This window comes from Pelodiscus sinensis, chromosome 5 (genome assembly GCF_049634645.1).
Source record: "Pelodiscus sinensis isolate JC-2024 chromosome 5, ASM4963464v1, whole genome shotgun sequence".
Taxonomy (NCBI): domain Eukaryota; kingdom Metazoa; phylum Chordata; order Testudines; family Trionychidae; genus Pelodiscus; species Pelodiscus sinensis.
This window is the reverse complement of record NC_134715.1, coordinates 70743312-70759702: the sequence shown is the minus strand read 5'-3', so window position 1 is coordinate 70759702 and position 16391 is coordinate 70743312. Positions and strand designations below refer to the sequence as shown.

At 39.2% G+C, this 16391-nt stretch overlaps 1 protein-coding gene and 1 long non-coding RNA gene across 3 annotated transcripts in view; one reads left to right on the top strand and one right to left on the bottom strand.

Moving 5' to 3' along the window:
• Positions 1-16391, bottom strand: part of LOC142829630 (uncharacterized) — a 201653-nt gene that overhangs the window by 16245 nt on the left and 169017 nt on the right. Inside the window, exon 3 of the long non-coding RNA XR_012904248.1 lies at positions 4387-4482. This is a non-coding gene — a long non-coding RNA (uncharacterized LOC142829630). The remainder of the gene's footprint in view (positions 1-4386; positions 4483-16391) is intronic.
• VEGFC (vascular endothelial growth factor C) overlaps positions 1-16391 on the top strand; it is a 114639-nt gene that overhangs the window by 92839 nt on the left and 5409 nt on the right. For both annotated transcript variants that reach the window (XM_006131592.4, XM_075930235.1), the window contains exons 4-6: positions 9166-9317; positions 14170-14279; positions 14577-14910. In XM_006131592.4, coding sequence (XP_006131654.2) covers positions 9166-9317; positions 14170-14279; positions 14577-14910 — 596 coding nt within the window. The remainder of the gene's footprint in view (positions 1-9165; positions 9318-14169; positions 14280-14576; positions 14911-16391) is intronic.

Sequence of the window (16391 nt, the reverse complement as noted above, 5' to 3'; positions counted from 1 at the left end):
GTTCTCCTACGGTATGTCTATACAGCAGCGTTATTTTTGAATAACGTCTATTATTCCGAAATAAATATGCAAGCGTCTACATAAGGCAGCTTATTTCAGCATTTGTAAACCTCATTCTATGAGAATAACACCACCTCTGTAATAGCTATTTTGGAATAGCCGTAGTGTGGACACTTCATAGTTGCAATTTCAAAATAGCTCCTCCCTATTGTGGTTGGAAAACCAGAAGACCATTGTATTTTGAAGAGTTAGTGAATCTTCCCAGTATTCATGTCTGCAAACTAGAAAACAGTCTTTGGCCTGCTGTTAGCAAGGAAAATTCCCAGCTAGCTAGCTTGTTAGAGAGTTAGGCTGTGCTCAGTGTGGTGAGCTCATCACATGGTTTAGATAAGCTTTGGTTTTGGTGTTTTCCTCTGCACATGGTTAGTTGCTGTTTCTAGAATTTTATGTACAGGCTATATATTATGTCATGTTGCCAATACCCTTTGGACTTCTGTAAGGACCCGGAACTGCACAGAGGTGTCTTTGAGACCTGACCCAGGAATCTATCCTTTGTTTGCTGAGTCAGAGTCCCAGGAAGCCAAAGGGATGTTGTAAGCCTTCTCTTGCCTTTTCTTTTAATGTCACCTGTAGTATCTAATAAACCTTGCATTTATTCGCATTAAGTGATTTGTGTCTTCTTGGTTACCCTCCGAACCTGAGAGCAGAGTCTGGCTGACCCAGCCTCTGAAGTAAGACACTCTCCTAGACCGTTCTAAGTCATTAATCCCTAGTGCTTCTTGGGGCTCTAAATTTGAGATAGGACATTCACGTTAGGAGAGCCTGAATAATTTACAGTCTTCCCTGTAGTGTAGATGTACTGTTTCAAAATAAGCTATTTTGAAGTATTTCTTCTGGAATAGCTTATTCCAAAATAATCATGCAGTGTATATGTAGCTGTACTGTGTTTTTTAATTTGGGGTATACATTTAAATTGGGCCTCTATTATGATGTCTTTGAAAAGTTGCCATGCAGCTTGCATGGATTTTACTTTTGTCACTGTACCTTTTTAATTTCAGTTCAACTAATCTAATTTTTGTTTAGTTCCCCTTTCTAAGTTAAATGCCACAGTGTTGGGCTGCTGAGATTTTTTCCCACCATAGGGTGTTACATTTTATTTCATTATGATCACTATTTCCAAGTGGTCCAGTTATATTTACCTCTTGGACCAGATCCTGCGCTCCACTTAGGACTAAATCAAGAATTGCCTCGCCCGTTGTGGGTTCCAGAACCAGCTGCTCCAAGAAACAATCATTTTAGATATCAAGAAACTTTATTTCTCCATCCTGTCCTGAGGTGATATGTACCCAGTCAATATGGGGATAGTTGAAATTCCCCACAATTGAGTTTTTTTATTTTGATAGCCTCTCTAACCCCCCTTAGCATTTCATAGTCATTGTCACTATCCTGGTCACGTCGTCCATAATATATCCCTACTGCTATTCTTATTATTAGAGCATGGAATTACTACCCATAGAGATTTTTATGAAACGTTTTGGTTAATTTAAGATTTTTTACTTCATTTGATTCTACATTTTCTTTCACATATAGTGCCACTCCCTCACCAGCATGACCTGATCTGTCCTTCCGATACATTTTGTACTCTGGTATGACTGTGTCCTATTGATTGTCTTCATTCCACTACGTTTCCATGGTGCTGATTATATAAATATCCTCCTTTAATACGAGGCACTCTAGTTAACCCATCTTATTATTTAGACTTCTAGCATTTGTGCATAAGCACTTTAAAAATTTGTCTCTTTATCTGTCTGCCATTTCCTAATGGGTTACTCTTTTTCATTTGATTTTCTCATCTGATCTTATCCATATTTTATCATCTTCCATCTTTTTCTCCTTACTAGAAGATAGAGATACGATATTTTACTCATATCAGAAACCGTGCTATTTTTCCATCCTCCAAGAATCTCAAAAGGCATCAGGAATGAGGAATTGTTTTCATTTATGCTATGTACATGAATTTGCTATGTAATATATGCTATGTACACTTATGATATGTACAAAAATTTCATTAAGATACAGTATTATGTGGGGCTGGTAGCAATGCCTATTACTATAAAACCTTGCCAAGATTAAGACAAGGAACTTGTGGGTGGGAACTGGGACTGAAGGCTGTTTGCGGGAAGGGAAATTGGGGCTAACTGGGTCCGATAGCTAAGGAGCGCCACAGTGGGAACTGGGAACCTAGGACTGGGACTGGCTAATCAGGGAGGAGAGACACATTTGATGAGGAATCATAATGAGGGTCCGGCTGGGCAAAGAAGCAGGTTGCAGTGGATGGAACAGAAGAATCTGCCCACAAGGTTATATTCCAATCCAAAGCCAGGAATGGAACCCAAGATTTTTGAGTTTTTCTATGTAAATAGATCTATATGGCAAGCCTCAGAGAAGGTTTTTTTCTCTTGCCTGAAGAGTCCTGTTGCATTAAACGTGCTCTTGATAGGGATGGAGGGAACAGAGTGGATTTGGCCTTATGTGACTACAATAAAAGTAATAAGACAGTTCAGACTATCAGCTGCCTAGCCTTTGGACAGTCCCAGAGGTAATTTCATATCCACAAGATAGCCAATAGTGGTGCCAAAAAAGAAGCCAGCCAATCAGCTAGCCATAAAACCAGATGTTGTGCTGCATTTCTTCTTGGACAGCCTATATTAGAGCTTGACAACTAGCTATTACAGCTGCCAAACATGCCCTATAGTGGCTGCAGATGTTCGGTTCATTCTTAGATCAAATAGAGAACAAAGACTTATCAGGAATTGAATTAAGAAGCAAACAAAAGAGAGGATTATTATTTTGATTATTATTAATCGCCAAACCTTGTTTAATTGATTCATAGTGAGAACAATATGGAGCCAAATCCTACTTACACTTCAGCTCCATTGACTTCATTGGTACTGCTCTTGCATAGCTGAGAGCAGAATTTGGAGTTTGATATATTTTAAATTTTCAAAGATTAAGCCTTGTAGAATTATTGTGCATTAAACACATAATTTCCAGTAGTAATGTTTCCTGTAGTAGTAGGTTATGCTTCAGGAATTTGATTATCACGAAGTAGGCATGTCTCCTTCTCAATGAAGACAAATCTACCTTGATACCTACTCAGAACCTAGAGTTTATAGGTGCGCGCCTCGACTCTGTCACAGCAAGGGCATATCTACCCCTTACCAGGTTTCGGGCATTGCAAGACCTATTGGACCAACTTCTATACAGACGTTCAGTGCAAGTCGTAACAGTACTCAAATTAATGGGTCATATGGCTTCCACTACATATGGCATTCCCCATGCCAGGCTGCACTTTCAGCCATTACAACACTGGCTGATCACAATATACGATCCCATAAGGTACAACGTACACAAGTGGGTAACCGTCCTGTCCATGGTCAGGTCTTCCCTCCACTGGTGGACGGTCGACGACAATTTACTTTCGGGCACTCTGTTTCATCACCCACTACCTTGCTTTCACATGACCACAGATGCCTCCCTCATCGGCTGGGGCACTCACATGGGCAATCTTTCCATACAAGGTCGTTGGTCACCACAGGAATCTCTGTTACACATAAATCTCCTTGAGCTGAGGGCTGTTGCCAATGCCTGCAGACATTTCCATACGCACCTCTGCAACTCCGCAATGGGCGCCCTCACGGACAACATAGCGACCATGTATTATATAAATCATCAGGGAGGTGCGTGATCCCAATCGCTGTGTATGGCAGCAACCTAACTATGGAATTGGTGCATTGCCAACAGCACTACCCTTGTGGCATCCTACTTACCTGGCATCAGCAACACGATAGCTAATTCCTTCAGCAGGAATTTTGCAATGGCCCACGAATGGGAAATAGATCGGGACGTTCTCCATTCCGTTTTTTGCCATTGGGGTTTCCCCACAAATAAACCTATTCACCACCGCCAGCAGCAGAAAGTGTCATAGATTCTGTTAGTGGGCCTAGGTCGCCACTCCTTAGGGGATACCTTTCTCTTCAGTTGGAATAGTCCCCTCATGTACGCTTTTCCCCTACCCCACTTACCTTCAGAGTTCTTCAGAAGATCAAGTCCAACAAAGCCTCAGTCATCCTGATGATGCCTGAGTGGCCTCACCAGCATTGGTATCCAATTCTCATGTGACTGGCGCAACGTCCATCATACTACCTACCGGTGATCCAGAACCTCCTGACCCAGGAGCGAGGCTCTCCCCTTCACCCACAATTATATACCCTTCACCTGTCAGCCTGGTACATAGCTGGCTGAACGCCTCCGAGGAACCTATGTTTGGACCATGTCAAGGATGTTCTTATACACAGTAGGAAACAAAACACATGCGTCACTTACCTTTCCAAATGGTGACATTTTACTTCCTGGTGTTCTGAACGCAACCTCGATCCTCAAATGGTCCCGATCTCCATCATCCTAGATTATATGATGCACCTGCAACAGAATGGACTAGCCTTAGCATCTATAAAAGTCCATCTCGCAGCACTGACTACATTCTGACAACCAATAGAGGGAATTTCACTCTTCCCTCACCACCTCGCTAAGAGGTTTCTCAAAGGTCTATTAAATCTAAACCCTCCTCTCCATGCTCCCACCCCACTATGGAATCTGGACTTGGTACTTACCACCTTAACAACATGACCCTTCGAATCTCTGGCTACCATACCTCTCCAGACACTCACCCTAAAGTTGGTCTTCCTGATTGCCATCACTTCAGCGTGCAGAGCAAGTGAAATGTCAGCACTAATGGCATCACCTTTAATAAGGGTAGTGTTATTCTAAGACATCACCCAGCCTTTATTCCTAAGGTTTGCTCTGAGTTTCATCTCAGCGAGCCAATAGTGCTACCTTCCTTTCACCCAAAACCTCATACTTTTCCATGCGAGGCAACCCTCCATACACTGGACGTACATAGGGCCCTAGCCTTTTACTTGCAGCGTACCAAACCATTTAGGAAAACCGATAGGTTATTAGTTTCCCTCATGGAACGGTTGAAGGGACAACCCCCATCATCCCAGAAAATTTCTAACTTAATTGTTTCCTGTATAACCCAGTGCTATACACTTGGGAAAGTTTCCCATAATGTCTCAGGGCCAACTCCACTAGGGTAGTGGCTACTACTACTGCTTTCCTTAAAGGTGTACCCCTTTCTGATATATGTAGGGCTGCCACCTGGTCATCCTATGACATGTTTGCTAAACACTATGCCATTCAATCTAGATGGATCTCGGATTCTTCTGTAGCATCCTTAGTTCTCTCTTTACATACATAGTGACATCCAAATCCCACCTCCTTCACTAGGGTGGGTACTGCTTCTCAGTCACCTAATGTGGAGCACCCAAGGGGACATCACTTGAAAAAGAAAGCGAAGTTACTCACCTTCTTGCAGTAACTCTCATTCTTCAAGATGTGTGTCCCCGTGGGTGCTCTACTACCCACCCTCCTTCCCGCTTTGGAATCTGTTTCTCTTTCGCAGATCCTGAAGCAGGTCCAAAGAACTGGTTGAGATTGGATTGTGCAGCGTGGGACAGCGCGAATGCCGCGAGATGCCCCCTCGCGCGTGCGCAGTCCAGCTGACTATGCCTTTGAACATCTCCGTCCTGCGGCACTGGGGTAAGCCCAGCACCTAATGTGGAGCATCCACGGGGGGACACATCTCAAAGAACAACAGTTACTGTATGAAGGTGAGTAACTTCGCTTTCCTCTCCAGCCCCTAGGCAGAGGCACAGCTCAGCAGATGCTGCCCCCACAGCTAACATGGCCAATGGGAGTTGCTGAGCTGGTACTTGGAGTAGGGCTATGTATGGAGCCCTCTGGCTGCTCATAGGAGCTGGATGTGGAAGACCTGTTGCTGCTTTTCAAAACCATGGTGAAACCTCAGGCATTATGAATAAATTAATGTGAACACAGCTATTGTGTGATCAAGGATTAAATACAAGTTGTCATGTTCTTGCAGTTTATTAGATTTAAGACCACACAGACATAAGCAATAGATTTAGAACACTCCAGATTAGGTAATTTACCTAACATTTGGAATGATACTGAGTAAATTAACAGCAGGTTCTTGGTGGCCAATTGTTCATCTGCCTGGGAAAAAAGGTGTCCAGAAAAAGTCTCTTAAGAGTGCTGCTTTATAGTGCATTTTATTTTTTAACAGCTTTTGCAAACACAAAGGTCACAATGACCCCTGCTAGGTTATTACTTTTAATATTAGAGGTGTTTATATTTAAGGGGTTCTTTTTTTTTAAACCATCAAGGTTTTTAGTCTTCATTGTTTACTTTTGTCCCCTTTTTATTTTGATCATCAGAAACTGTAGCTTATTTTGACTTTGCTTTTGAAAGCCTGTTTTTAAAATAACTCTTAATTATGTGGGGTTTTTATTTTATTAATTTTGGATAGCTGAATACACATAATACGATTATAGTTAGTTTGATTATATTCTGGGGTATATGCACACCCTATACCCAGGGTAACATTCTAACTTACATCTTGGGTTGGAGTGGCATCCAACTGGCCTAAGGAGGCAAAAAAATGTGTAGAACTCACATTTGTCTCCCATCCCTGTTTCTGCATCAATCACAGCTTGGCTGCAGCAGTGAAATGGTCTCAGATATCAGATAGTAAATAATTTTCAGTTAATAGGTTTTGCCAGTTCTATCTATAGTATTGTATCAGTTAGGACTTTGGGGCTGGTGATTGTTTATATATGAGAATAGGGAAAACAGAATATTATCTCTGTGACTGTAATATAAAATGAAGTAAACCTTGTCTTGTTCCAAAAGTTCATATATGTATAAGAGAATCAATATGCAAAGCCTGTTTTCTCATCTGTAAATCTTTTTATATTGTCCTTTTTTTTTTGTCAAAGGGCCCAAACCTGGTCTCCATTTCTTGCGCGCACAACTTGGTATGCACAAGTGATAGACTTTGCATAAAACCCACTGGACTTGTGTGTGAATTATAACCCAAACAGAAAGAGAAGCTAGTATCAATTATATATGTGTGTGTGTAAGTGTGCGTGAAGCTGTGTGCACATAAATAAGTGTCACTTTTGAAAATTTGGTACTTTGTGTCTATTAAACTAACGCAAGCAAACAGGAATAATCTTCCAACTAGTTTGCACAGACAGTGGATTGTAGCAAAAACAAATACCACAGTCTGTATTTGGTGAATATCTTTTAGACAAATAAATAGGCACTGAGAATGATAGCCATATAAAAATCAGATTAGTCAAAGTAGAAATGTAGGGTTTTTTTTGTGTACTTACAATTATTTTAGGGCGGTTTTTCAGATGTGACATAATAGTAAAAATGTGTGCAGTCATTAATTTGATAATACAGCTATACTAGGCAGGATAAAGAAGGGCTAGCAGTGGATCCTAAACCAAAGGGGGATTATAAGTGTAATAAAAACTTGATAAGTAGCCTCCTTTTAGAAGTCTGTGTTGAACTCTTAGTGAAGACCCAGGAGGTGTCTCTGGTGATGTCTGCCTCTCTCAAGCACAGTTATCAGTTTAGAATTCACTTTAATAACATAAATCTTTACACTGAAATGGACTTTTCCTTTGACTTTATCTTGCTGAAGAAGTGAGTTGTGCCCATGAAAGCTCATGATGCTATGTATTTTTGGATAGTCTCTAAGGTGCTACAGGACCATTGTTGTTTTTTACATTTTTTCAAATCTAACAGTTATTTTTTGCAACTGAAGCAAGTGTCTAAATGTTAATAGTTTAATTAGTAGTTTGCACTGAATTAGATGACACCATTCTTCCCATAGTAGCTCTGTAGATGGATGACGATTTCATCAGGTGGGACAATCAGTGAATCTGTTTTCTGATTATTTTTTTAATGCACAACAGTAGACAAATCTATTCAGTCTTTAGAAACTCTGTTGCAAATTATCCCAAATTTTAAAACTCCCAAAATTGCTGTACTCATAGGACTGTAGAATAAAAGTCCTCTGTTTATTAACTGAAAAGATGTAACAGGCAGAGGTAATTCAAACTTTTCGGCTAAGTCTATACTGCAGGCTTCTTGTGCAAGAACTGTTTTGCACAAGAGTTCTTGCACAAAAGGTATTGTGCAAGAGCGCATCCACACTGCCATGTGCTTTTGTGCAAGAGATGTGCTTTTGCGCAAGTGTGTCTATGGCGGTGTGAACGCTCTCTTGCACAAGAAAGCTCTGATGGCCATTTTAGCCATAGGGGTTTCTTGTTGCCCATCCACACTGCCTTCTTGTGCAAGAGCTCTTGCACAAGAGGGCTTATTCCTCGTGGGGAATAACTCTTGCGCAAGAAGCCTCTGTTCTGACGCTTTACTGTAAATTTATACTTGCACAAGAATGCGTGTGCAGTGTAGATGCTCCGCAAGTTTTTGTGCAAGAACAATTGTTCTTGCGCAAAAAGCCTCACATAGCCCTCTATTAGAAGAAATAGACATAGCCCTCTATTAGAAGAAGAAAATTATTTTGTCCATTCAGTCCTTGGTATCTGCTAAATCTGTCAAGAAAAGGCCCCACTACTGCCAAATAGTGATGTAAACGTTTAACTGGTTAACCGATTAATGCTTCAGTCTGATCAGTTTTAGTTAATAATTATATTGCACTGCTGGCAGGAGCCCAGGACTCTACTGCCACCCCAGGAGAAGCACTCTCCCCCAACCCCCAAAAAAACCACCCATGCTTCAGTACACAATAAAGATGCTCCCTTCACACAGAAATGTTTTGGCCTAAATCCAGTATTACTGTTTTACACATCTTTGTAATTGAATAACCAATAAATTATGTTGTAAATGTGCCACTTTTAAAGCTATTATTAAGACATGATCGTTTAATGAAGATAGCAACTTGCAAATACTAATTTTTGGTTTTAAAGATACCAGCAAGTTGCAAGTCATTTTCCATTGAACAATATGTTTTTGTAATGCAGAGAAAATACTTACCTAATTGTTACACTCATTAGATGCATAATGGTAATGTACTAAGTCAGTAGTATTGAATACTGTTGGAGAACATTATCATGATTTAATCTCATTTACATTTCATTTTGTACACCGAGTTTTTCTTTTCCAGTATACAGTGATTAATAAGTGGTTCTTTTCTCTTTTCCCTTTTTGTAGTTATTTGAGATTACAGTGCCACTGTCTCATGGCCCTAAACCCATAACAATCAGTTTTGCCAATCACACATCCTGCCGATGCATGTCTAAGCTGGATGTTTACAGACAAGTTCATTCAATCATTAGACGCTCCTTGCCTGTGACGCAATCACAGTAAGTAAACGACTTTCATATCTCTTTTGCCTTATCATAAAACCTGTACTTCCATGAGAGGAGGACTGCAATGCAATGTTGTAGTGCAACTATTGATTTTTTCAGTAAAAGTAGTCATTTTATAGCGATATATGACAAACATAAAGTACTACATATAGTTTGGGTTATGACTAGTCCCTAATCAGCAAAATCATGGACTTGCTTATACATTTGAATAATGATTATGCTTCTCTGTATAAAGCATCAAGTTGCAAAAGCAGCCAGCTTGCTGAAGAACAATCAAAACTATTTTGCATTCGTTAGGAACAGAACAGTCTACCTCATCAAAATTACAGACAAGATGGGTAAACAAGACAATACATTTCATTCACTTTTTTCGTCAGGCAATCTCTCACTAAGAGTTTGTCTAAATATGTATGTCAGAATTTAGCTGAATACAATTATTGTATCTGAAACCAGTGGTACTGTGCTGATCAATTCCAGAAATTATCTGAATTGAAAGAATATAAAATACCATATTTAAGAATAATTAAAAATAGAAAGAATATGACAAACAAGATATCTGTTTAACATAGCTCTATATGTATCAGTCCACATTTCTATTACAAGCTCTATGTCTACACTCCTTTGCATACAACAAATTGACAGTGGTTGGCCTGTTGGCATTCAGAGACCACAGCATATCATGATGACCTATGTTATATCATTGTTTACTTCTGTCCTCCAAGCAGCTGTACCCATCTGTCATCTCTTGCTTATACTTACACTATAAGCTTTTTGGAACAGAGACTGTTTTTGTTTCTGTGTTTGTACAGAGCCTAACACAGTGGGGACATGGGCTATGACTAAGGTTCCTATGTGCTACGTTAATACAAATTATACGTAATCAGAGGATTAATATAATATTCATGGATTATAAAACGAGGAGTAACCAAGATCATTTAGCCTGACCTCCAACATAACACAGGCCCTAGGACTTACTGTTTGGACGTTTTTCTAAAATATATGCTCTGTACTAGACTCTAATCTTGAAAATTGCCAGTGATGGAGAATCTGCCAGAATATCTGGAAAATAGTCCCAAATTACCTGCATTGTTAAAAATGATGCATATTATAGCCAGTCTGAATTTGTCTACCTTCAACTTCTAGCCTTTATATCTTGTTATGTCTTTCTCGGTGAGATTGAAGAGACATTTGATATCAGATATGTATTGCCTATGGAGGTTTTTATGGACTGTGAGCAAATCCTCTCTTAACCTCTTTGATAAACTAAAGAAAATCTTTGAGAGATTTTGCTCTCTTGCTCTCTCTCAGTAGGGTTATATCTACTACTGTTGAAGAAAGTGATTGCACCTCAAGCAAACGTATATGCACTAGCTTTAATCTAGCTAGCATAGCTAAAAATAGCAGTGAAGATATACTGACACAGATGCAGCACATGCTAGGAATGCAAGCAACTACCTAGGTTTCCAGGCAGGCTTGGACAGCCTAGGCTGAAGTCCATAAATATGATGTAGGTAGAAACAGCAAATAGTTGATACACACCGTAGAGAGAGGCCCAAATCTAAAAATGGTGCCCAGATCATAGGTCTGACTGTCTATGAAAATACACAGAGAGAGAAATTAATGGAGAGGAGATCAAATTACGTGGCTGACAGTGATCTGGTTTTTGTGTTTTATGCTATATTTGGGGCAGTCAACCATGAGAGTGTGTGTATCTGGTTCTGGTTCTGTCACGCTCTTGCTCAGGCTACAGATGTTTGAGAAGACAGCTGAGGTTACCTACTGAACCCTTAGAAGTGTCCTCGCATCATTTCTCTTTGCAGTCTTATTAAGGAGCAGTCATAATATCCAAGGGAAAGTCCCCATTTTCTTTAGGTGTAAAAATGGTGACAGATATGTGGTGTGTGGGGGGGAAGTCAGACTGATTTAGGACTTGCTTGGAAATAGGAAATCTTCTCTTCTCAAAAGCAATCATAATACTTTCTTTGTACACAAATTATCATCAAGTATCTTTTGATAGCAACATGTCTAATTAAAACCAATCACGCATTATGTTGCAGAACATCAATGATATTTTATAATTGATGACACCTGCATTTCATGACCAAAACTGCAGTGGGGAAGTACTATCAGTGTCTATACGTTATATAAATGGTTTGAGAAAGGAAGATAATTAGGATAGATTATAGCCTGTAATTAGGGTCATGTAAGCTATTGGCTGAGGATTTCTCTGGGGTGGGGGAACCTCAGATAGGAAGCATACTATGGGTATGACGGGGTTTGGCTGGACATAACCCTAGGAAGTAGTTACAAGTTAATGCAATTTAGAGATTCAACCTTTATTCACACAGCCTTGTGTCCCACCAGATGTGCTAACTGAAGCTGTTGAGCACATATAAAGTCCTGAAAATATTCAGAACTGGCACTTGATTCCTTTTGGGAATTTATACATAACACCATTAAGATACCTTTATGGGAGGAATTTATAGTCAAAGGCTGAGATTCTCAAAGGGAGCTAGGTGCCAAAGTCCCAGCCAAAATGTAGGTCAGTTTTCCATGAAGAAAACTTCATTTTCAATGAAGCAGCAAATTACACTGACTTAACTCTGATTGTCATGAAATATTGCATTTTTGCATACTTCGGTATGAATTAACGAAATGGCCTAAACTTGGCTGTTGCTCCCACTGCAGCCTTCATGGGATTAATTGGCCCTTTTTACCTATTTGGGCTTTGTGTCAGGTAGACACCCTATCACAGTCATGTTTTTCTAATCTTTAAACCATTTGTAAGTTTAGAGCAGAGCCTATCTCCAATTTATCAATGTTCTTGGCTCATGGGCATCAGAATTATACTAGGTATTCCAGTGGTAGTCATATCAGTGTCAAATACAGAGGTGAAAACTTGTCTACTCCAGATAGCCATATTTAAGCATCCCACGTTTACTGTAGCTCTTTTGGGCACAGTATTACAATAGGAGCTCATGTTCAGCTGTTTAGCCACCCCACTACCAAAATAGTCTTTTTTTTCAAAGTCACTGCTTCCCCAGGATACAGCCCCTCATCCTCTAAGTACGGCCTGCTTTCTTTCTAGGGGTACGTCTAAACTACATGGCTCCATCAACGGAGCCATGTAGATTAGTTTACTCGAAAAAGGGAAATGAAGGCATAAAGGATCTGTCAACGAAGTGTTCTGGGGTTGGCAGATCCCCATCTAGACTGCTCCGCTGAGCCGACAATCAGCTGATCGGCACAGCGCGGCGGCATTTTTATTTAAATTAAATGGCAATTATTTAAATCGCCACTTCATTTCCCTTTGCCGTCCTGCCTAATCTACATGGATCCGTTGACGGAGCCATATAATTTAGACACACCCTAGATGTGTCTATTTACAAAAACACATTGTTTGCTTGTTTGCCAAGTGATCCCACTCACTCTGAATCAGTAGCTTGTCCTCTTCGTTATTTGCCACTCCCTCAATTTTTGTGTCCTCTGATCCTTATCAGTGATGATTTTGTTTTCTTTCAATCCCTGATAAAAACATTGAACAGTGCAAGGACAAGAACCAACTGCTGCAAGGCTCTGTGCTAGAAATACACCAGCTTGATAATGGCTCCCCATATACAGTTACATTTTGAGACCTATCATTTAATCATGTTTTTATTTCATTCAATGTGTGTGCTATGTGAAATTTAAATCATTGTCTTTTAATTAAAAGACAAGGTCAAATGCCTTACAGAAGTCTAAATATATCAACACAGTAACTTTTATCATCCAAGCTTGTAATCTCTAAAAAATATCAAGTTAATGTGATTTGCATATATTAGAGATGAACATGTGGATATATAATCCCACAGTGTGGATTCCAATACCATGTTCAAATCTTTTTGTCATAGATCAGTTATTTTTCCTGTTTGTTTTGTCTTAGCTCAGAATAGTCTTCTATGCAGGGAGAGACCAACTCTCTGTAAGAAACTCTTTGTAAAAGTAGACAGAATTTACCTCCCCGCCCCCCAATAAATATGGTTTACCTACAGAAGTGGACTTTATGTTGAGTAATAATAGAAGTGTGGCTTTATCTCATAGCTTGTAAGTGCTCAGCTAACACTTTTGCCTCCTTAAAAAGCTATAGTATTCTGATCCTATCAGCTCTTAGCAAATGATGAATGAGCTTCATTTTATCTTTAGTGGTCTGGTGACAAGGTACTGAATGTGAAATATTCCAATTTAATTTTGCAACCAGTTTAAGAAGGAAATGTTTTTCATTCTCAAATATTTTACAGTATTCTCTTTTACTAGTCCCAGTCCCCAATTTGAAACATTCTTTTCTGACTTAGAAAACTAGACTTAATTAAATTAGAGATGTAACACAAATGTCATGAGTAATCATGTATTTTCAGTTCAGGGTTGGATTTCAAATCAAGGAAATTTTCCAAAATGGAAAAACATTTCCAGATTCAATAAGGATTAAGTGAATTCTGAATATGCTAAAAAGACAAAGCTGAAAACTTTTCACCGGTAATTCCAGTGCTAATTACTCACATCTTTTCCTCTTAATACCTATAATCAATCAAACTGTACTTGTCCTTAAGCCTGTCTTCCCAATTGTCAGCCATTTTATTATGCACAGTAGTAGTATGTACTGTACATGCAATTACATCATAAAACTGTTTTAAAATAAGTTTTTCCGATATGAAAAAAACAAGCTGTACAGTACAATATGATGAAAATGTGAATGAAATCAAAACTTTCATCAGTTACATTGCTAAGAGAAGAATGGCTGATAGCCAGACACAGAGTTATTTGTCTTTTGTATTTTATGGCAATAAATAAAAAGTGATTTCATCTATAGGTGTCATGTGGCAAACAAGACTTGCCCAAAGAATCTTATCTGGAATAATCAGATTTGCAGATGTCTGACACAACATGACTTCAGTTTCTCTTCCCACCATGGAGACACTGGTAAACACTTATATTTTGTAAGATTAAATGTAGTTGTTCTGTACTAATTTATAGAAAAATAAAACTTTAATACTACGCAAATTAAATCATTTGAATATTTTTAGTACTTTGTAATCTGTTGTTTACCAAATGGTATTTTAGAATATTAAAAAAAAGTAAAACATCCTCAACATGGGATTATATTTTCACCATTTTAAAATTGGATACATAGTATTTCCTTAATTGAGAAATGTAAAATAAATAGATGGTTTCTCCATTTTAAGGAATGCATGGATTTTTTTTCTGTTGTATTCGTAGATACTGCTGAGGAATTCCATGATATCTGTGGACCTAACAAAGAGCTTGATGAAGAAACCTGTCAATGTGTTTGTAAAGGGGGTGTACGCCCTTCAAGCTGTGGACCCCAAAAAGAATTGGATAGAACATCATGCCAGTGTACATGTAAAAACAAACTTTTGCCTAGTTCCTGTGGTCCCAACAAAGAATTTGATGACGATAAATGCCAGTGTGTATGTAAAAGAACCTGCCCTAAACATCAGCCACTAAATTCTGCAAAATGTATCTGTGAATGTATAGAATCTCCAAATAAATGCTTTTTAAAAGGAAAAAGGTTTCATCACCAGACATGCAGGTGAGTTAAATGACTAAAAAAATCTCTAATTTAATTGTTACAGCAATGGACAGGGAATACATTTGTTAGGCTCTGTTTTTACCTTTGCCATGGAATTACTTTAGGACCTTAGGCTCTCCTTGTCTCTTTTTAGCCATCTATAAAAGGACAATCTGAGGCTTATTCAGTGTTTGAAAACCATGTTGCGATCCTTGGACCCTATAGATAAGAACAGCTATGCTGGGTCAGACCAAAGGTCCATCTAGCCCAGTATCCTGTCTGCTGACAGTGGCCAATACCAGATGCCCTGAGGGAGGGATTACAACAGGTAATCCTCACATATTCCTTCCCTTGTCACCCACCTCCAGAGAAACAGAGGCTAGGGATACCATTCCTACCCATCTTGGCTAATAGCCATTTGATGGACCTAACCTCCATGAATCTCTCTAGCTCTTTTTTTAACCCTGTTAAAGTTCTAGCCTTCACCACATCCTCTGGCAAGGAGTTCCACAGGTTGACTATGCACTGAGTCAAGAAAAACTTCCTTTCGTTTGTTTTAAACCTGCTGCCTATTAATTTCATTGGGTGAACCTAGTTCTTTTATTGTGGGAATAAGTAAATGGCTTTTCCTTATTCACTTTTTCCACACCAGTCATGATTTAATAGACCTCTATCATATCCTCCCCTTAATCTCACCTGAAAAGTCCAAGTCTTTTTAATCTCTCTTCATATGGGATCCATTCCAAACCCCTAATAATTTTTGTTGCCCTTTTCTGAACCTTTCCAATGCCAATATATCTTTTTTGAGATGAGGCAACCACACCTGTGTGCATTATTCAAGATGTGGTTGTACCATGGTTTTATATATCCCTTTTTCAATGACTTCTAACATTTGCTTTTTTGACTTCCGCTGCACACTGAGTGGATGTTTTCAGAGAACTATCCAAAATGACTCCAAGATCTTTCTCTTGAGTAGCTGTAGCCAAAATAGTCCCCATCATATTGGGATTTTTCCAAGGTGCATTACCAGGGCTCACCGAACCGTGGCGAGCCCCGCTTGCCAGCCACACTGTCCGGTGATCTGCACATGCGCAGATCATTCTGCTCATGCGCAGATCGCCCGAACCCAGCTCTTCCGGGTTGTAATCTACTCTCCACGGGCAAGTAGATTACATAGTTTGTCGAGCCCTGTGCATTATATACATTTATCAACATTAAATTTCATTTGCTATTTTGTTTTCCAATCACTTAGTTTGGTGAGATCTTTTTGGAGCTTTTCAGTCTGCTTTGATCTTAGCTATTGACTGTGATTTCAGGTAGAAAAAACAGCATGAGTTTACACTCTTTTTGTGTATCTTTCAGCTGAGGTATACTGTAAAACTAAATTCTAAACTACTGGTAGTCCTTAAAAATCCCAGTATACCTTTCACCAGAGCTGGAATGGCCAATATCCAAGTTGGATAATTAAACTACAGGCAAAATCTACTTCAGAACCTAATTTG